General features: G+C 55.2%; 3 protein-coding genes across 21 annotated transcripts in view; 1 reads left to right on the forward strand and 2 right to left on the reverse strand.

The window, feature by feature from the left end:
* The window catches only part of ZFR2 (zinc finger RNA binding protein 2), a 91,655-nt gene extending 82,267 nt beyond the window's left edge, over window positions 1-9,388 (reverse strand). For 14 of the 15 annotated variants that reach the window (XM_019653396.1, XM_019653381.1, XM_019653382.1 and 11 more), the window contains exon 1: window positions 9,266-9,388. The gene's annotated coding sequence lies outside the window, so the exon portion shown is untranslated. The remainder of the gene's footprint in view (window positions 1-9,265) is intronic. The other variant, XR_002125240.1, reaches the window with a different exon arrangement.
* NMRK2 (nicotinamide riboside kinase 2) lies at window positions 22-6,901 on the forward strand. 2 transcript variants are annotated; one of them, XM_019653400.1, is made up of 7 exons: window positions 22-223; window positions 1,777-1,867; window positions 2,462-2,510; window positions 2,599-2,755; window positions 3,201-3,272; window positions 3,615-3,721; window positions 6,685-6,901. In XM_019653400.1, exons 1-7 carry the CDS (start codon window positions 198-200, stop codon window positions 6,693-6,695), a joined length of 513 nt encoding a protein of 170 aa, XP_019508945.1. In that variant the 5' UTR covers window positions 22-197; the 3' UTR covers window positions 6,696-6,901. The 2 variants fall into 2 exon arrangements, with proteins under 2 accessions (XP_019508945.1, XP_019508944.1); XM_019653399.1 differs by lacking the exon at window positions 6,685-6,901 and adding an exon at window positions 4,598-4,927 and having other exon boundaries at window positions 24-223.
* A 4,506-nt stretch (window positions 9,389-13,894) lies between the features above and the next one.
* DAPK3 (death associated protein kinase 3) overlaps window positions 13,895-21,133 on the reverse strand; it is a 15,080-nt gene continuing 7,841 nt past the window's right edge. For all 4 annotated transcript variants that reach the window (XM_019653509.1, XM_019653510.1, XM_019653508.1 and 1 more), the window contains exons 3-9: window positions 20,113-20,473; window positions 19,664-19,793; window positions 19,283-19,331; window positions 18,567-18,593; window positions 17,435-17,587; window positions 16,634-16,679; window positions 13,895-16,156 (exon numbers count right to left, since the gene is read on the reverse strand). In XM_019653509.1, the coding sequence (XP_019509054.1) occupies window positions 15,620-16,156; window positions 16,634-16,679; window positions 17,435-17,587; window positions 18,567-18,593; window positions 19,283-19,331; window positions 19,664-19,793; window positions 20,113-20,473 (1,303 nt within the window). In that variant the 3' untranslated portion in view covers window positions 13,895-15,619. The remainder of the gene's footprint in view (window positions 16,157-16,633; window positions 16,680-17,434; window positions 17,588-18,566; window positions 18,594-19,282; window positions 19,332-19,663; window positions 19,794-20,112; window positions 20,474-21,133) is intronic.

A 21,133-nucleotide genomic window follows, 5' to 3' on the forward strand; every position in this document is an offset into this window, starting at 1 on the left:
ATGCCCCCACACTAGGGACTGCGCTGCCCATAGGCCGAGGGCTGCCTCCCCCGGGGTGGCCTCCGGGCTGCCGGGGTCTATAAAAGTGCCAGGTTTTCTCAATGAAGCTGGGACGCAGCTAACTGCGGGGTCAGACCCAGCGGGGTACCCGGGTGTAGGCAGGCCCAGTGCAGTCCCTGCTACCCCTCCACGCAGAGATGAAGTACATCGTGGGCATCGGAGGGTGAGTGGCCCCACGGGGTCAAAGGTGCAGGGGAGCACCCAGGAGAGGCCGAGGAATGAATGGAGGGCTGCCTGGTGCCTGGGGTCGCAGGTCCTCCCTTCTCCCCCCCGCCCAAGGCCAGAGTATGGGGAGGGGTCTCTGCTGGGCACCCCCAGCAGGGATAGCAGGTAGGATGCGGAGCCCAATTTTAAATTTCCAAATGGAAATCGCTTTCCCCCACTATACCCCATGTAAAACCAAAAATCAGTGGGGACAGAAGACTTAATAAAGCTCAGGCAGATTCTCCTATCAGGCTGGGGCCAGTCCTTGAGGGCGGGGGACACCCTACCCCAAGGCAGACACGTGGGTGGGTAGGGTGGGGACCCCCAGAATCACATTCTGTGTGACTATGTATAGCACCTGCCTGACAGGGGCCTCCCTTCTCCTGGGATTCAAAGTCTTCATTTTATTACCAATAACCAGGTCTTTTAAGATAACGCTGAGGAAACCTTTCATCTAAGGAGGGCAGGCTTGGGGACAGGAGTATCCCACCCAGGGGAGTTGCCCTGGGCCCCTTCCCCTGCTTGGTTTAATGCTCTGCTGGTATCCAGTTGAAATTCCCAATAAATTTAAAGAAGAGCTCCAACCTTTCCTTATGTGCAGGGCCCTGCAAATTCTATAGCCATGTTGAGCACAAGATACGCCTTTTAGTAATAACCTAAATTAACATCGGGGTGTTCTAACCTGCTCCCCCTCAATGTATGGGGGTCCCCTTTCCCATGGGCCCTTTTCATCGGCTGCAGCTTTCCCCTGTTCCACACCCAGCTTTCTGCCCCTGATTCCTGGAACAGGGACAAGGTTAGAGGGCACTCATTTCCAGAAAGGCCTGGCAGTTACCCTTCCATGTCCTTCCTCAGTTCCAGCAGTCCGGAGTGTTGTTCCCTCTGCCCCAGGCCCACCACCCGTCCTGGTTTTCTTGGCACTGAAGTGTCCCAGGGATTTGAGACTTTCGGTGCAAAAAACAGAGACATCCTCGGCAAACCCGGGCGAGTTGGTCACCCAACTTTGCCAGTTTCTTTTTTTCCTTTTCCTGTTTTTTTTTGTTTTTGGTCTTTTCTGGATTACAACCGTTTCATAGACTTGAGTGCCTCTTTCCGTTTTAAAATGAATTGCTGGCTTTTCTATAGCAAATAGTTTTTCTCCCCCAGTTTGCACTTGTTTTAACATTGTGGCCTTTGGAAAAAAAAAAAAGTGCTACTACAGCTAAATCATGCTTGAGTCCCACTTTTCTGTAAAACTGAGCTTCTGGCCCCAGCTCCTGGGTTTGCAGTGACACTGAGATGATTCTAAGCCCTAGGATGGCCCTGTGCCGGCCAAGGCCGTGTGTGAGCTGCTTTTGCCTGTTTTCATACTTCCTGCCCTTTGTCTCTGCTTAGAAAGCCTCTTCTGAGCCTAGTCCAATAACAATATTCTCTTAGCTCTATGGTTTACGGTTCTGTGTTTTATATTTGAGTCTGATTCCAGGGGCCTCTCAGGCCCGGCCAAGCAACGTCACGTGCACACTGTCTCCACAGCGTGACCAACGGTGGCAAGACCACACTGACCAACAGCCTGCTCAAGGTGCTGCCCAACTGCTGCGTGATCCACCAGGATGACTTTTTCAAGGTGGCCACCCTCGCCTAGAGATCGGAGGAACCGCCCCAGGCCACCCTGCCCTCTGCTGCCCACAGCCCGTGCAGGCCAGGCGCAGGCCCTTCCCGGGTCGCCCTGGGCCAGGAGAATGAGGGATGGGCATTCTCATGTACTGAGTACCTGGCACATTCTCACTGGACACCTGTTCCCCATTGGACTGATGGGGATACTGGTTCCCAGAGTGGGTGTGCCACCAAGCCAACGCCACTGGGGCCTTCTGGGCCCTTTCTCCCTCTGTACCTCCACTTTCCTATCTGCAATCTGGGCTCTGAGCCAGCCCTCCATGCTTTGTGGTGGGTGAGGGGTAACAAGCTAATAGATGTGAAGTCCTGTCCCAAGAATCACAGAGCAGGGGAGGGGAGTGTTTCGGTGCCCACCTGGAGCCCCCACACTGCCTGGCACCTTGGAACCTATAAGCATCAACTGCAGAGGGATGGGGCAAACAACTCTGCCCCTATCTGTGGGCTCTCCAGGCACCCAGGGGCCCACCGAGGGTCTGTCATTCCAGGGTGGCAGTAACGTGGGAATGCAGGCACTGAGCCTGGGGTTCGGGATCCTCTATTTCAGCCCCAAGACCAAATCGCAGTTGGGGAGGACGGCTTCAAGCAGTGGGATGGTAAGGATGGCCGGTGGCCCCACAACCCCTGCCCACACTGCCCCCCCCCTCCCATGGCCCTGCTGACACCCACTCTCCCTGTCCCCAGTGCTGGAGTCCCTGGACATGGAGGCCATGCTGAGCACCGTGAAGGCCTGGGTGAGCAACCCCCAGAAGTTCGCACATGCCCATGGGGTCAACGTCCAGCTGGACACCTCAGATACCCACATCCTCATTCTGGAAGGCTTTCTGCTATACAACTACAAGTGAGCAGCTGTGGGTTTGCATCCCAGACAATCCTGGCTCTCCCAAGGGTCACCAAGTCTCTATTTAGGAGTTGGGGGGCAGAGCTGGACTCAGCTCAAGGGTCTGGGGCAACAACCCCGCTTCTTGGGGAAACTGAGTCCTCCTTCCAGAACCTCATCCTCCCTAAGGCAAAGTAGGAGGCTGGGCTAGACCCCAGGCCTCACTGTGTGACCCTTGGCAAGATATCCTACCTCTCTGGGACTGTCCAAATTGGGGGATGCTGTGGGGATGTCCCTGGGCATAGCAGGAGATTGGCCAATGCATGTTCCTTCCCTGACCCCTAGACTAACTGGCCCAGACCCTCCCACCCCAGCCCTCATCACCCTGGAATGCTGTACAGCTGTGTACTGTGACCCCCAGTAAAAGAAGGCCCGTGGCACTGACCATGTCCCCCATCCCCACCAGGCCCCTGGTGGACTTGTACAGCCGACGGTACTTCTTGGCCGTCCCCTATGAAGAGTGCAAGTGGAGAAGGAGGTGAGCCTAGAGGCCCTGTCTGGATTCCCAGATGGGACCAGGAAACTGATGATGCCCAGAAGCCACAGGCTAGCAGCCAGTAGGCACCTACTGGCTGGCGCTCTGTTCCAGAAGCACCAACTTGGGGCCTAGAGGCATGGCCTATCCATACCTTCCCAGGCCCATAGGGTAAAAATGCCAGAAGCTAGGGCACCCAGACCCCAGCCTGGGGCCCCTGACTCAGTGAGGTCCCCTTTCTCTCTGGTGCTATCTCTGACCTAGTCCAGATCCCCAAGGCTCTGGTCATGGCACCACCCTTGGGCAACATGGGTTTCACTCATTCTTGTCCATCTCCCTCCCTAGTACTCGAAGCTACGAGGTCCCCGATCCCCCAGGCCTCTTTGATGGTCACGTGTGGCCCATGTACCAGAAGTATAAGCAGGAGCTGGAGGCCGATGGCGTGGAAGTGGGTAAGCCCCTGAGTAGGATGAGGCCTGGCCCTGGGAGACTCTGAGCCCAGCCTCTCCGCATCGGGACCATTTGGGAAACCCAGAAGTCCCTCCTCAAGTCGCACCACCAGTCCCTCTTGCTTTTGGCCCTAGAGGCCATTCTATTCCAGTAACCTGACTCTGTAGGTCAATTTCCTCCTGACCCAGCAGTCTGCCCGTCTCCCTGTAAGTTGGCTGTCTGCCTCCTGGTGGCAGCCCCGGTGGCCCAGCCATTTCACCCTTGACCATGGCCTTTCTTTTTTTTTTTTTACATTTTTAAAAATTATTATTATTATTAGTTTCAGATGTACAAAACAATGCAATAGTTATCCTTTTCACCCCTCACAAAGTGACAACCCCCCTCCCCCCTCCACTGTTCCCTCCACCCCCGATATCATACATATCTATTACAATTCCATTAACTCCATTCCCACTCTCTACTCCACGTCCCGTGACTATAAGTATATATAAATTATAGTTGAACGTAATATTATTCAACAGCAGCTCTTCAGATGTACAGCGCAGTGGTCAGGCCTCTACACCGTCCATGAAGTGGTATCCCTAACAAGACATGAGACCATCTGGCCCCCTAAAAGATATTTACATTATTGATTATATTCCCCAAACTGTCTTTTCTATCCCTGAGGAGAACATTATGCTAAGTGAAATAACTCAGTCAGAGAAAGACAAATACCATATGATCTCACTTACATGTGGAATCTAAAGAACTGAGTAAACGAGTAATGTAAATAGAAAGAGTCTCAGAGACACAGAGGAAACACTGATGGTTGCTAGATGGGATTGGGGTGGGGATGAGGGAGAGGGGAAGGGACGTGACCATGGCCTTTCTGATTTCAGTGTACCTGGATGGCATGAAGTCCCGTGAGGAGCTCTTCCTCCAGGTCCTGGAAGACATTCAGAACTCGTTTCTGAACTGCTCCTAGGTGTGGCTGGGGGAGGAGGGGCCCAGCCCTGGACTGCAGGGACCCACATATGATATTGATCACAAAATGGCCAGGCTGGCGGCGTGACCATTTCCCTTTGGGGACATCTGTACATACAAGAGTGGAGGCCCCATTCACAACTCAGGATCTCAGGGCCCCGGGATCCCCTCCCCATGATGCCTCTGTAACCTCACAACAGCTTAATTTAAGTATTAAACCCGGTCCGGTTTGGTTTTTTTAACCAGTGAGGTCCAGCCTGTTGTGTTTGAGGAGCTGAAAGGAACTCTCCTGTCCACTCTCCTTGGATCATTGGTGGCCTCTGGGTGGCACTAAGAGCACTGGTCTCTACCTATTGGACCCCTACTGACATGACCTCAGGGGCTGCTTGGGGGTCCTTGGGGCCAGTTTCTCCAGAGGGGAAATTTCCTTCTAGCTTTCAACAGATGGCCCAGAGTAGGGGCTGGGAAGTCAGCCAAGCCTGAAGGGTACCCAGCTGTTGGCTGAGCCCCATCCCTACCATGTCCCTTCTCTGTGGTTGGAGCTGATACCGACTCGGTAGGGTTACTGGGAAGCTCTCGTGACCCAGGATGCTCATGAAGGACACCCTTCCTATCCCAGGAACCACATTTCCCTGAGCCTTCCCCAAAACCCTCAAGAAAAAGCTTATCATTTACATCCCTTTCAAGGACAGGGAGACTCAGGCTCAGCAATGGCCAGTGGCTTAGCAGAGCTGGCACTTGAACCTGGTTCTCCCTAGACTCTGTTCTCTTTGCCCAAGGGTGTCTGGAAGGTCCGGTGAAACCAGAGCCCTAGGGATGGGGGGTAGGACAGATTCCCCTTGACCTGAGGTAATGCCCCACGGCCAGCTGTGGAGCTGCTGCTCCCACCCTGCTCAATCCAGAACAGCATGAAAGCCCACAGTCCAGACAAATTTGGGCAAAGCCAGTGAGCATTCAGAAATTATAGAGAAAAAAACAAAAGAAAGAACCAATTACCATATAACCCAGAAATTTCACTCCTAGGAATATCCCCAAAGAATTGAAAACAGGTGTCCAAACAAAAACTTGTACATGAATGTTCATAGCAGTATGACTCACAACAGCCAAAAGGTAGAAGCAACCCAAGTGTCCATGGACGGGTGAGGGATAAACACAGTGTGGTCCATCCACACACTGGAGTGTCACTTGGCCATGAAAAGGAGGGAGGCGCTGACACTCACCTCAACGTGGATGGACCTCGAACACACGGTGCTCAGTGAGAGAAGCCAGACACACAAGGCCACACAGTGTGTGATTCCATTTATGTGAAGTGTCCAGAACAGGCACATCCACAGAGACAGAAAGTGGGTTCATGGTTGCCAGGGGCTGGGAGAGGAGGGTGGGGAGTGACTGCTGATGGGGACAGGGCTTCTTCTTTTGGGGTGATGAGAATGTCCTAGAACTGGATAGAAGTGGTGGTTGCACAACATTGTGAAAGAACTAAATGCCACTGAGCTGTTGACTTAAAAATGGTTAATTTTATGTTATGTGACTTTCACCTCAATAAAAAGAAAAGGAAGGAGGAGGGGAGGGATGAAGAAAAGGAGGGAAGATCAGTTTGGGGCACTGGTGTGATTCTGGGAAGGAGCGTCAGCCACAGGCCAGCATTTGCAGGGAACACACAGGGCATAGGTGAAGTGAGGGCCCCACAGCCTTTCTTGCCGTATTTGGTCATCGGGAAAAGGCTATAGGACAAGGAATGTGGGTGTCCAGAGCCCTCACTCACCACACAGCCCGGACAGCCCCATTGCCCTCCAAGTTTTCTGCAGGGGTCCTGTGGAGTGGGGTGTGCTCGAAAGCCCCCAACCCTCTGCCACAGACCAGGCTGGACAGCATGTCCGTCCTACAAGCTCTGCCCCGCCCAGGTTTGGGGTCCCAGTCTGCTTCTCACTACTTCTTGTGCCCCAACCCGGGAGCCTCCTGACTGGCCAGTCCACTCAGCAGCTGCCCTTTCTAAACACAGCCTTCCTGTGAACAGAAATCACCCGGCATAGCGGTCACCGAGGCCCTTCTTCACTTCTGTGGCCTCAAGACCCAGCACAGAGCAAGACACAGGGAAGAAAGCACTAAGCGAATGAACAGGTGGATGGACGAGACAGACAGATGGATGGCAGCAAAGCCACCAGCAGCAAGGCCGGGAGGACCCACGCACTCTGGGCCTGGGGCTCATCCCTGGTATTTATTTCAGTAAAGGCCTCTTTGGCTCTTTCCTCTGACCTGAAGATCCCATCCAGGCCACTAGTAGGGTGACCACCTTGTCTTGATTCGCAGGGGACTTTTCCAGTTTTAGCACTGAAAGTCCTGCATCTCTGGGAACCCTTAGAACCAGGCACCCCAGGAGGGTTCCAGGCCAGGTTGATGTGCCTGGAAACCCAGGCTGTGTCCACTGTGGGTCCCTCACAGGTCTCTTCTGAAGCCATTCCTTCTACCCTCGTGATGGGGATGGGGGGCTTGTTCCAAAGAACACTCCCCCCCAGATGATTGCACATGCATTTATTAGTTTTCCTTACAAGTCTCACTTATTTTATTTATTTTAACTAAATTCGTTTGAAGAGAAAACTTTATGGCATCAGTGTCGATAGGAAAACCTAAATTTCCTGATATGCATTAGAGTGAAGCACATAACTGCTCAAGTAAGAATGCCTGCCTACTTATCACCTAAAACCAGCCGCAGGGACACCTAGCACTCAGCACTCCACCTTCCTGAAAACTTCAAGGCCAAAAACAACCTCAGGGAAGTGGTTCTCAATGGGGTGATCCTGCCCCCAGGGGACACTGAGTGATATCTGGGGACAACTGTTTGTCATGACTGGCAACACCATGCAGTGCATAGGATGGCCCCCCAGTGTCCAACTGCAGAGGGGACACCCTGTCCTGAGGACAGAGAATTGGCTTAAACCCCCATCCCCTGGAGGAGCTCTGAGTGGGACTCTGTGCAGAGAAGGTCCCGGGAAGGGGCTGAGAGCCCAGGGCAGGAACAGACCCTGACACACATACCCACGTGCCTGCCATCCCGTGGCTGACACCCTCCTAGGCCAAGTCATCCCCCACCCTGAGGAACTTGGCCAGGTCAGTCCTGCCGGAGGCCCCCCCTTCCTTGGTCCCTGCAGGGCCCTGTTGTGCCAGGGATGCCACCCTGTGGAGGGGTGCCTCTGCCTCAGGGTTGCTGGGGGCTGAGGTGGGTGGATGGGACCTTGATGGGCCCCTCACTGGAACCTGGCCCCTCTGCGGCTCCCTCAGTTATAAAGCCAATGTGAAGCCCCAAACCTGCTGGGGAGAGCTTACCTCACCCCAGCCCACTGCAAACAGACATACAGATAGGCGACCTTTTATGCAAAGTGCCCCCCCAGCACTCCCTGGTCCCGGGACTCTCTCCCCACCAGCACTCTATCCTGGTCTCTGCCCCAAATGTCCTAATAGCCATGGAGGGGGAGAGACTGAAATCCACAGCACCAATGGAGGTAGAGGCCGGTGGGGAACAGGCTGTAGCACCAATCTCCTCACCCCCTCATTTTTACTCTATTTCAGGGCCAGCCCCCCTACACACACTCCAAGCATTTGCCAATCACATTAAGTAGCACTCAGCCAGCCCTCTTAATCAGCAGTTACTCTGCTGGCATGCTCACCCCCACACGTGTCCCAATAGGGCCAGAGCGGTCACCTCTGAAGGCTGCCTGACCTCAGGCTCCCGTCCTTCCAGCCACCAGGCCCCTGAGGATATGTCCTTGGGGACAACTGGGGGGGGGTCTGCCAGTGCCTGGGGGAGGAGTGGGCTGACAGGGACAGACTGGGGTGGCTGATGGCCTCAGATTGTCACATGCCCTCCACTGCCACCAGGAGCCCTCCTAAATCTACCCAGCACATTCTGGTGGGGGCTTGGGGTACCCAAAATGGTCCCATCTCCTCGATGTTCCCTTGAAGCTTCTCTGACATTCAACAAAGTCACCAAACACCAAACAACTGAGTCTCAGGGAGGGCAGGGGGAGGCAGAGGTCAGGCAGCTGCCGGAGCTGGAGTGTCTTGGGGTTTAGTCAGGGGCAAACAGGGCTCAGTCCAGATAGGCCTGGAAGTACCCCCATAAACGGACTTTCAAAATATAAAACCCCAGGGGGCAGGGGATACCAGGGGGTCTGGAGACAGGAGTGGAAGCAGGGTAATGAGGTAGCCCCGCCCTCAATCCCCACCGTTCACTCCCCAAGGGGAGCGAGAGCTACGGCCACATCACCGCAAAACACACATGCATTCTGGGATAGCCTGGCCCAGGGCTGGGGTCCTGGCTCTCCCCGCTAGGACAAGGAGAACTGATGAAGACCAGCTGCCTCCTCCTCCTCCTCGTCCTCCTTCTCCTCTTCCTCCTCTCTGCCCTCTTCCCTGCTGGGACAGCCCACAAACCGCCTGGGACAGTTAAGTGCCACCGAGGCTGAGGCTGTGTTTCAGATGTCCTTTGCATGGGGTATGTCTTTTCACCACTGTTCTGTGTCTCACTTTTCAGGCCGCCAAGTGGGGCCAGGCGGAGGGATGGGGGAGATGGTTTTGGTACTTACTTTTCTTTTTCTCTCACAACAGGGGGGCTAAAGGTCTCAGGGGCTGAAGGAACCGTTGGGGGCTGGCTGGCCTGGCTTTATAGGAGCTGCTGGCCCTCCTGGCCCCAGGACCTGGGCGGGTGCACCCTAGTTATTAATAGCGCCCGTAGCTTTTTGCCCAAGTATGGTCAGGAGTGCGGCAGCTGTGGACTTGGCTGGCACGTGCTCTCGGCCACTGGGCCAGGGGAAGATGGCACAGGGACTGCCCTCTGACCTACAAGAGATGGGCAGCACTCTGCTCAACCCAGATTGGCATGGTGATTCCTATATCCCAGCCTTCCAAATCTAACAAGACTCACGTGGGCACCCAGTGTGTGCTGGACCCCAACACACCCTTTCTTTCCACACTCAATGCTACCCTAAGAGGCAGACGGAACCATTATCCCTGGGGGAAGGTAAGACTGGTGCGGAGAGGTGGTGTGTTTGCCAAGGGCCGGAGCTCAATCAGGCTGCATTCGAACCCAAGACACTGACTCATCTCCAAAGTGCCATGTGACTAAACCCAAGCTGTGGTATAAGGCCTAAAATTAGGGCTCCATCTTACGTGCTGGTAAAAGCAGGAGGTTCCTAATGGCCTCCCCACTGCACCTCTTGAGGAGGAGGTCCACTGTCCCAACACCTTCCTGATCAAGGGACTGGCACAGCGGCTGCTGACCCCCGAGTAGCGAGTAGCGGGTTTCACTTCACTGCTGCCTAGAGAATCATCCACACACTTAATCGCTGTGATCACTGTGCCTGCCCCTCCCACCCACATCTTTCTCAGCAGTTGGTGTCAGTTTGGAGAACTTGACCTCCCCTGGAACACCAGCTTTGCTGTTCTCTGAGCCTCGTCCAGCTCTGAGACTCTGGTTTGATTAGCTGTACCATCAACATTTATGCAGCACTTGATGATTATAAAACGCCTGTGAAAGCTCCTACTTAATCCTCATGGTGTCTTGGACAGGGAAAGGAGCAATTCCCTCCATTTTGCAGTTGGGACCATGGGGCCAGGAGAGGGCCATGTGCCCGAGGTCACGCTGCAATGTGGGGCAGGGCCAGCAGAAGCCCACCTCCCTTGACCTCCCTCACTCGCCATGCCACGCTGTGTGTGAGCTCTGCTTTGACATAAACACAGGTTTAACCCCCTTCCTTCCAAAAAGCTTCACAAACTGCAGCCAAATCCTGAGCCAACATACGGGCAGGTGTGACCTGACTCCAGACAGCTGGAGGGATGGAATTCATGGCTCCTATAGTTCCTGCCTCCCACCCATCTCAAGAAGCAGGCAAGAAGACATTCCCACTTTGCATAAGGCGAACCCAGGCAGCAGAGAGTTCTCACTCCGCACATTTGCTGAGTGGTCCATCTCCCTAGAGCAGAAGGACAATGACAGCCCAGTGCTAACACGTGCCCCCAATCACACTCTTGGAAAGAGAGGAATGAAGGCACAGCAAATAGACAAGGTGCTATAAGAGGGGAAACAGCGTAAGTTGAATAGTTCAGTAAACTGGCAAGTGGTTGCAGTGTGCCTTTACCGGTGCATTAGCTATTGCTGTGGAGCAAATCAACACAAACGTACTGGCTTAAAAACAACACGTGTTATCTCACAGTTTATATAGATCAGGAACCTGGGCATGGCTTACCTGGGTCTTCTGCTTAGTCTCTCAGGGGGCTGCAATCCAGGTGTCAGCCAGGGCTGTGTTCTTCTGTTTTTATTGGGGAACAGTGTGTTTTTCCAGGACCCATTAGCTCCAAGTCAAGTAGTTTTTTCAATCTAGATGTGAAGGGCGCAGCTCAGTGGCCCATGACGGGATCGAACCGGCAACCTTGGTGTTATGAGCACTGCACTCTAAACAGGGCTGTGTTTTATCTGAAGGCTTGACTGGGAAAGGATCCGCTTCTAAGATCACTTATGTGGCTGGTGGGCTTCATTCCTTGCTGGTTGTACCTTTCCATGTGGGCCTCTCCAACATGGCAGCTGGCTTCATTAAAGCCAGCAAGGGAAAGAGTGTGCCAGCAAGATGGAAGTCACTATTGATGTAGCCTAATCACAGAAGTGACCTCCATTCTATTCTGTTGGTTAGAACCCGCCACGAAGCCAGCCCACTGTCAAGGGAGTGAACAGCAGGAGGCAGGGGTCCTTGGGGGCCATCTCAGTCTGCCAGCTGCAGTCAGTATGAATAACAGCACACTGGCCCAGCAGGCTCTGCAAAAGTGCAGTGCTGTTTGCTAAGTGCTTGCATGGGCCAGACACCCTAGAGAGGTGCTTAATTACCCCAAGGTGGTTCTCTGTGTCCTCAACTGACAGACTGAGTAAACGAAGGCTGCGCTGAGCTCAGCCACTGAAGATAATCCAGGTCAGGAGGCTGGGGCAGAGATCATGTCCAGAACAAGGACGCCTGCCTGTTACCCCCTGAAAGACACTGAGGACTTAGCCCAGCAGCATGGTGGACCCTGCGTACTGAAAGGGTAGATATGAGTCCGAATGCATTTAAGGTTCTACCCAGCCTTAATCTGAAAGGCAGGATAGCTAAGTACCCCTCGCCCAACCCCATCAAGACAGACACGGTCTCAACCTTCCACCGATGCCCACCGTACCTGACATACCCAGAATGCAGTGGGACTTGGTAAACTATGGCTGGGAGTATGCTGCTCACCAGTCCCCTGGGGACCTGCAGGCAGCCTCTGTATAACCACCCTCCTTGGGATCTGGAGACCCTCTGGCACTGCATAAAAGTTTCTCCTTTTCCATGAGAGACAGGTAGCACCAGCAGACAGACTATGGCCTCATTAATTCTATAGAAATTACACACCCCTGGGTGCCCCTTTCCCACCAGGGGCAGACTGCAACGTGAACTCTGGGAATTTGCTGCAGAGCCCAGTATTTAAACCCAAAGGGACCTAACAGCCAGGTGCCATGTGCAGGCAAGACCATGGCCTGGCCTGGACAAGCCAGCTGTGAAGGGCAGTCATGGACCGACTGGGGAAACCTGAGTAGGTCTGAACATTTGATGAACTGAAATTTACTAGAATTTCAAAAGCGAAAGTTATTTACCAAAAATATTTTTTTAAAAGATCAATTGTAGGGTTGGCCGAGTGACTCAGTTGGTTAAGAGCTTCCTCAAGAGTGCAGGCTCTGAGCAACAGGGTTGCCAGTTCGGTTCCCACATGGGCCAGTGAGCTGCACCCAAGCTGAGCTGCCGCTGAGCTGCCAACAGGTGGCAGGATGGCTCAGCTGGTGAGAGCACGTGCTCCTAACAACAAGGTTGCCTGTTTGAGATGGTGGGCTATGCCCACCCACAACTAAAGACTGAACTCGGCACCTTGAGCTGAGCTGCCGCCCGGGTGGTTCAGTGGATAGAACATGCGCTCTTAACAAGGCTGCTGGTTTGACTCACACATGGGATGGGGGCTATGCCCACCCGCAACTAACTGAACACAGCACTTTGAGCTGAGCAGCCCAACTGGACTTGGAGCTGAGCTAGCTACGCCCTCCACAACTAAGACTGAAGGACACGACTTGGCTGTTCCCCTTCCCCAATACTGTTCCTCTCCCCCAATTCCCCAATTAAAAAAAAAATCTTTAAAAAAAGAGAAAGATCGGGCCGGCCGAGTGGCATCATGTTGGTTAAGAGCTGACCTGGGATGCCAGAGGGCCCCGGTTTGGATCCCACATATGAGGGCCAGTGACACTGCCCTCCACAGCTAAGATGCTGAACAACAGCTCAACCTGGAGCTGGGCTGCCGTGAGTCGCTGGCGACGGCGTAGGCTGCAGCTCCTGCTGCAGTGGGTTGCCATGGGCTACCGTGTGTAGCCAGCAGCCAGCGTGAGCGGCCAGCAGCCGCCGTGAGCGGCCGTCCAGAAGCCAGCGACTGATCTGCCTCACCCGGGAAGAGCACAATGATGGTGCCAACTTGAGCCAGTGAAGCAACGTCTTCTACAACTAGACTCAAGAACAAAAGGACAGCAACTTGTCTGTTCCCCTTCCTCCAATTCCCCAGCGCTGTTCCCATCCCCCAATTCCTCAATAAAAATCTTTAAAAAAAAAAATCAATTATATAGTGAGAGCTATCTCAATTAAAAAGATTATAAAGTTAAAAAGAAAAAAAAAACGGAGAAACATGACCCTTGGTGTATGGAAATGAGGCAACAGAAGAATGACCAAGGGATGCCAAAGGCTCAGAACTTTGGCTCCTGGGAAGGACTTAAGAGTCAGAAAGTCCCTCACTGGAGCCACACTGCAGACCCAGAGGCTGTGCTGAGGAGCAATGACACTACCCACGTTCCTACTGTGCAGACAGCAAGGTGGCCTGTGCTGGGGCCCTGTGCACCGGGGTATAGAGCACGGCAGGGGTGCCCAAGTGTGACCTCGCATCTCAGGAGGTGCCAAGGGACCTCCGTGAGGCCGCTCTGACTTCCAGTTCATTGCAACAAAAATAACCAGAGTCCAACTGAGCCCCAAGATTGGGGCAGCCTTGATATCACACTCCAGGTTTGCCCTCTTTCTCCTGAGGAACACGGGGGCAGGCAGTAGATGGAGTAGAGCTTAGAGACCATGAAGCCAAGTGACCCAGGGCTGGCTGCCCCACCAGGCCCAAGCACAGACAACAGCTGGATGTCAGAATCTGGGCTTTATTTCCTTTGGGCTCGCACATGCTTGCAGAGGCATGCATACATGATACAATGGAGCTTGCAGAGGGAGATACAGGGAGTCCCACCCCAGACCTGAGATGGGCCTGCACATGACAAAAGACCCCTCTGCCAGACCCCACAGCCAGGTCCCAAAGTCCTGCCTGAGCCCCGAGCCAGTGGCCTCAGCAGGAATACCAGTCCCAGTCCTGCCAGCCTGGTTCCTCCCTCCATTCAGCTAGACTGGGGGGGGGGGGTTGAGAGGGGTGTCAGCACAGGTGTCCCTCACTTAACCCAACCTGCAGCAGACAACTCCAAGCTGAGTGGCCACCAGCTAGGGACCTGTTTCATTGAAGCGCAGACCCTGCTCAAGGGCGGCACCTAGTGGCGCACGACGGCACTGTCCGCTGCAACCCCCTTAACCCCTCAGGTCCAGGGCAGCAGTCCCCCGAGGGTTTCTAGCCAGATGCTCTAGCCAGATGCGTGTGAGAAACACCATCAGAGGCAGAGTCAAAGGGCTTCTTCCCACAGAAGGCAGCACAGAGCCGGGGTGGGGAGGTGTTTAAGGAGCCCTGGGGCTCTCTGGGGAGGGGGCACTGGGCCCACCAGCCTTTTTGGACTACTCCACGTGGTCTCCACCAAGAAGTGTGAGGCAGAAGCAGGACCAGGAACCGAGGCAGGGGTGGGACCCCAACTGGTGGCTTTGGCACAGCAGGGACTGTGTCATGGGAAGCCTGAACCTGGCATTGTGAGGGAGTGAAGAGAGAGCATGGCTCTATAGCCTGCCCCTCTAAGGAGGGCGCCAGGATGGATGATGGTTCTTTACTTCTGTCCCCAGGCCCCTGGCCCCTGCGGACCTGCCTCACCCAGTGCCCAGGGGCTCCCTGGGCCTCAGGGAGGGAACAGACACAACCTTTGCAGATGTCTCCTTTACTGCATCCAAGCAACATACTTGGCCACATGCTCCCCCCAGTACTACCTCCTCGAGGGCTGGGCTAGCTCCTTAGCTCTGGTCCTAGGGTCCAGTCCAGGGCCGGGGGGTGCCCCAGCAAGGGGCTGGAGTATGGGGATAGCCAGGCTTAGAGGCCACCTCCACTGATCCTGGAGGAGTTACCACCCATCTCTAGAAGAGGAGCTGGGTTGCCCAGCAGAGGCCCCTCCAATTCCAAGTCCTGGGGCGTGCAGAGGCCGTCACAAACCATCCCCGAGGCTGCATGCACTTGGACCAGCGTGGAGGGCCTAAAGGTGCTGACCAGGCTCTGCTGTGTGCTCCAACTGCCATGTAGCCCCCTGACCCAGGATATAGATTGCCACCCCACCACCCAGGCATGAGGCATCTGGGTCCACTGTGGCTAGTTCTCCTGGAGGCACCAATCCCTCACAGAGACTTCCCAGTTCCGCAGGTGATGCTGCCCCAGAAGCACCCCCACCCTGAGTCACCAGTGTTGCAGGAGGGAGGGGCTCAACCAGAGGGAGGCATGCTGTGAAGACTAGGAGGCAACATCAGCCTTGGCTTCCTGGGACACAGCTGGCCAAGCCCCTCCCCTAAGCCATCAATTCCTGGCCAGCCCAGCCCACCTCTTCCCCCTTCAGCCCCAGCCCAAGGACTCTCCAGGGCTGAACAGGGTGACAAAGGGGCCTGGCCCCAGGGCTACTGAGGGGACACCCACCACCCAGGACCCTCTGGGCCCACCCACCCCCTGCAGCCCTAGCGGAGGCCACACTCCACACCCTGCAGCTTCTCCTGCTCCATGGCGCGCACCAGATCCTGCACAAACCGCATCTCCGAGGCCACCTGCTTGGCCAGGGCTTCATAGCGGTTCTCAAGGCGGCTAAAGCGGCGCTTGAGCCCGCTGGCCCCCAGCAGGGCGCACTTGGCTTCCTCCTGGGCCTGCCGCTGGAGCGCCTCGGTCTTGTGCAGCTCCTGCCGCAGCCGCCGCAGGTCCTGGCCGATGCTCTCATTCTCCTCCCTGTACCAGGCCTCCTTCTCCTCATAGATGGCTGTCAACGCCTCGATGTCCTCGTGGAAGAGCCGCCGGCTGTGCTCAAGGCTGCGCAGGCCCTCCTCAGCCGCTGCCACCTCCTCCAGCACCTTGGAAAAGCGCTCGAAGTTGATGTAGGTGTTGTTGGGGGGCATGCTTGAGTGTGACTTGATGGTGTACTCCTTGAGGCGGGCAGTCTTCAGGCGCCTCCGCTCCGGCTTCCGGCCACTGTCCTCCCGTCTCACGTTCCGCCGTCGGATCGCCTGCAGGGGGATTGAGAGAGTACAGCCTGAAGCAGGGGGCAGATGGAGGACCACTGAGGGCGACATCCAGCGCTCTGCTTGCTTTTGCAAATAAAGTTTTATTGGCACACAGCCATGCCCATGTGCATACTGTCCCGACATGTTTTCCTGCGATGAAGAGCCGAGTATTGATGGCAGACTACAGTCATGCCAGGGACCACAGAGATGAAAACACTGATGCTCTGGCCCTTTACAGAACACTGCCAACTCTGGCCTAGAGGTGACCCCTTTCCGGGAAGTTTCTGTGGGGAGGAGCCCTGCTGTGTACACAGAAGGGCCAAGAACTCCAGCTGAGTGTCTCAGGGAGATGGATCCAACACCATCTCAGAGAGTACCCCATTCCCCCACTGCCCAGGCCCACCGCTCTGGGGACCCTCCCTGGATTTTGAGAGCTTGTCATGCCTGCCATCCTTCAGTGGGAGCAGCCCCCCGCCTCACCTTGATCCAGGAATGCTCCAGGCTCTGGGCTATGGTCATTCTCCTCCTGGAAGAGCACCCCCCAAGCCCTGTTTAGTCACACATGTGCCATCTGCACCATCCTCCCCCAACCAAGCAGAGAGCAGGGAAGGGGTTTCTAGGCTTTCCCTGCCGCAGTCCTGCTGTCAGCACCCTGCCGAGAGGTGATGCAGACAACTGCCCCTGAAGACCCCCAACCCCTAGAGTCACCCTCCAGTCTGGCAGCAAGTCTCTGAAATGACCTTGAAACCACACACACAATCCTGAGCACCCAACTCTGCTGGGCCAGCCACAAGGAGCCCGGCAAGGGGGCCTTTGGGTCACAGGCTCTGGGGTCTCCGTGCGCCCTGAGGGCTTTTGTTAACAGGGTCAGGACCTAATGCTGGGCTCAAACAACTCAGGCACCCACAGAGGGGCCAGACGAGTCACAAAAATGGGCAGCACACGCCAGGGGAAGGCTGCAGCCAAAAGGAGCACTTTCTCGTGAATGAGGGCTCTGTGCTGCCAGAATTTTTAGATATTTTTCTAGAAAAAGAAAATAACCTGGAATTTTATGTGAAACCTCGATTTTAAAATTTGGCAACGAATAAAAAGCTTCTTAAGACACAGTGTGGGCCAACCAAAGCCTTCCATTGCTATCTCCAGCCCAAGCAGAAGCCTGTTATGGGGAGGTGGTGGCTTGGAGGTACGTGTTCTTGGCCACACCATCCATTCCAGGGGGGCTCACTCAGCCTTCCCTGCAGGGCTGCCCCCCGATCCCTCTGCCTGGCCTGCACAGCTCACTTGGGGTCCTTGACAAGCAGCCGGCGGATGAAGTCCTTGGCCAGCTCGCTGGTGTTGCTGAAGTACTCCTCGTCGAAGTCGTAGTTCACAGCTGAGATGTTGGTTAAGGTCTCCTGCTTGGTCTCACCCAGGAATGGGGATGCGCCGCTCAAGCTGGGAGATGGACATGAGGCTCAGTGTCCCCTGCACTGGCTTCACGAACAAGCCGCTGCCTGCACTGCCACCAATCTGTGTGGTATCCATGAAGGGGCCAGACGTGGAGGGAGAGGGACACTGGGCCCTGGCCATCCCACACACGCATTCGTCTGGAACCTTCCCCCAGCCACCCCCTGGCCACCAACCAAAAGGCAGTAAGTCATTGCCCAGCCACAGGAGGCGCTAAAACCAGTGGGCAAAAGTCCCTGTGGAAACTCAAAGTATCTACATAGACACACAGTCTCAAAGCATCTCCCCCAGAATGTTTAGTGATTCCAGTGGGAAAGCCAGTGACTTTCCAGAGGAATCCTGGCTGACGCCACCCAGCACACAGTCAGAGTGCGCATCACCAGTGATGACACACTTGTGTCGCCTGCCTTCCTGATATGCTGCACTGAGGGGATTCTTGGGCACCTGACACTGTGACTTATGGTAAGAAATACATATATGGTCTTCATCCCTGTCCTCGGGCACATGGATCCCAAAACCCTTGGGATTTCCTAAACCTTAAGAGCTAAGAAGGTAGGAGGATCTTTTGATGTAATAGTCAATCCTTGTCCTTAGTTCCTGAAATGGCTCCAGAGAATAAAGACGAAAAAAGCGTTTGTTATTCATATCAAGCCCCTTCCAACTTCACAGTTTATGCTAATGAGGTGACTTGTGGAAAGCCTGGGGATGGCTTTCCAAAAGCCATAGGATGGAAAGTTGGAACCTTCACCCTCACCCTATCTCCACATTCTTCTCTCCGGCACAAATTCACTCACTCACTCATTCATTCATCTATCCATCCACCCAGAGTTTGCTGAGCATCTCAACAGGTCAGAGCACTAGGGGTCCCACGATTGAGATCACTGTCCCCACACGAAAGCCCCCCTGACCCTCCTCCTGACCCAGCAGGGCCCCAAGAGGGGCAGCAAGATGCCAACTAGGTACTCACAGGATGTAGGTGATGACACCAATGCTCCTGGAAGAGAAGAGACGAGAACACAGCTCAGCCGTAGGGGCGCAAAATCTTGACTCCCAGAGTTTCTAAAGGGCCCCCAGGGGTAAGCCACAAGCCCAAGGCTCTCAGGCCAGGCAGGCAGGTCTGTCAGCTCCCAGGATTTCAAGAGTCATGCCCACCTGCCTGCTCCCCTCCTCCTGCCCTGGGGTCTAAGTATTGGGTATTTAAACACCTCTGGTCACACCTTCCCTATCAAGGCCTAAAGGGACTAGAGGTGGGGATGGGGTAGACAGCACAATGGCCCCACAGGCCCTGTAGCTGTGGCGCCTTCTATGGCTTTGTTGGGGCCCAAAGGTGGGACTGGCAAACTGTACAGAGGGTCAGACACCAAGTATTTCAGGCTTTGTGGGCCAATAATGGTCTGTCACATATTCGTCTGTTTTGTTTTTAACACCTTTTTAAAAAACAAGAACAGTGCTCCCAGCTCCTGGGCCTGCTCTGGCCCGAGAGCTGCAATTTGCTGACCCCTATTCTAAGGAAAAGGTCTGTCCTGCCCACACCCCATGGCACCAAGACCACAGGATGGGCTGTGTCCCAGCCTGCAGCACCTGGGGATAAGCAGTAAGGCATTCCCTGAGGAGCGGTCCCAGGTGTGTGTGCTGGGCTCAGCACAGGGCAGCCCTGGGCCCCCAAAGCTCCTGCTGACTCACCACATGTCCGCCTCCAGACCCAGGGGTTCGTAGTTTACGATTTCAGGAGCTTTGGGACAGGGAGACAGAAGGTGCAGGGTCAGGAGCTGGTTGCACCTAAGGCCGCAACGGGGACTCGGCCAAGGGCAGCAACACAGCACCCCTGCAGCTGACTGGTCGCTCGGGAGCATGCACACGCACACACAGGCAGAACCAGCTCTGGTGCAGGAAGACTGGGATGGTGACGGCACCACCCTGAGGCCTTGAGCTTCCCCATGCCTGACGGCACCTGAGGGCAAAGGGCCAGGCATCCAGGGGCTGGGCCTAAAGCACCTCACACCACCGGAAATCCTTAAGTGCCCCTCCCAAGCCCCAGCCCCCAATGCACCGGCAGGGCCTTACCCACAAACTCCGGAGTACCAAAGATATTCTTGAACTCGTTCCCAGCTTCGATCTTGTGGGCGATGCCAAAGTCAATGAGCTTGATCCTTGGGTTGGGCACGTTCTTGTCCAGAAGCATGATGTTTTCCGGCTGGGGCAGGGGAAGAGCAGGATGGTGAGAGGAGGATCTGCTGCTTCTGCCGGCTGGGCGTCTCTGGGAACAGCACCCAGAATTTCCCTGGGCACCCCCACTCCCAGCCCATGGAGTGTGGGCAGGCTGATGTCACCCCACAGGTCCAGGGCTGAGCCGGTCCATCTCCTTGACCCCTGGAGCATCACGGATGCAGGGGTGTGCATTCTGCACCCACAAGTCGGACCCGCTCTCGGGCTCCCACCCTCACCTGCTCCAGTCAGGCTCGGGAGGCCCGGCTGGTTCCCAGTTCCGTCCTGAGGTTCCTGGCGGGGCTCACCTTGAGGTCGAAGTGGGCGATGCGCTTGGAGTGCAGGTAGTGCACACCGTCCAGGATCTGCTTGAGGAACTGAGTGGCCTCGTCCTCTGTCAGTGACTCCTTCTCTGCCAGGAAGTCAAAGAGCTCCCCGCCAGAGACCAGCTCTAGGATGAGCACCACGTCGGTCTTGTTCTCGAAGATGTCGTGCAGTGTGATGATATTGGGGTGCCGGATCTCTCGCAGGATGTTCACCTCCCGCTCGATCTCCTCCCGGCTGACCCCCCGCCGGCTGGAAGACAGGCGGCGCTTCTTGATAAACTTGGCCGCGTACTCCTTCCCAGTGCCCTTCTGCCGGCACTTCCGCACGATTGCAAACTGGCCACTGTGGGGGCAGAGGGCAAGGGGGAGTAGGTGAGTGGGACACCGAGAGGGATCAGGGCCTGCCACTACCTTCTTGGGCAGCACTTTCCCAGCCCCTGGTGCCATGCAGATACACTGTCCCCACCACCTCCAAGATATTCCCAGTGGGTATGCTGCTATGTGAGTGCGGAGCGGCACAGCACACAATGGCTACTTGGCATTTTTGCAACAGTGAAGAACAAAAACAGCTCAAAATTTATCAGGAGGGAACCAGAATCCATCTTGGTAGTAAGTCAGTGGAATTCTACACCATCATGTGAAAGAATGGAGGTGATTCTGAGTGCTGACAAGATATCCATGATGACCTGTCAGTGAAAAAAGCTGCAGAATGACACACAAAATGAGATCTTGTTGTTTAAAAAAGGTATATACTAGGGCCGGCCGAGTGGCGCTATGGTTAAGAACTGGCTTGGGACGCCAGAGGGCCCCGGTTCAGATCCCACATATGAGGGCCAGTGATGCTGCCTTCTACAGCTAAGATGGTGAACAACAGCTCAACCTGGAGCTGGGCTGCTGTGAGTCACTGACAACGGGTAGGCTGCAGCCCCTGTGGCAGTGGGTTGCCATGGGCTACTGTGTGTAGCCAGCAGCCAGCGTGAGCGGCCAGCAGCTGCTGTGAGCG

The sequence above is a fragment of the Hipposideros armiger genome, unplaced genomic scaffold, assembly GCF_001890085.2.
Source record: "Hipposideros armiger isolate ML-2016 unplaced genomic scaffold, ASM189008v1 scaffold_202, whole genome shotgun sequence".
NCBI classification, from domain to species: domain Eukaryota; kingdom Metazoa; phylum Chordata; class Mammalia; order Chiroptera; family Hipposideridae; genus Hipposideros; species Hipposideros armiger.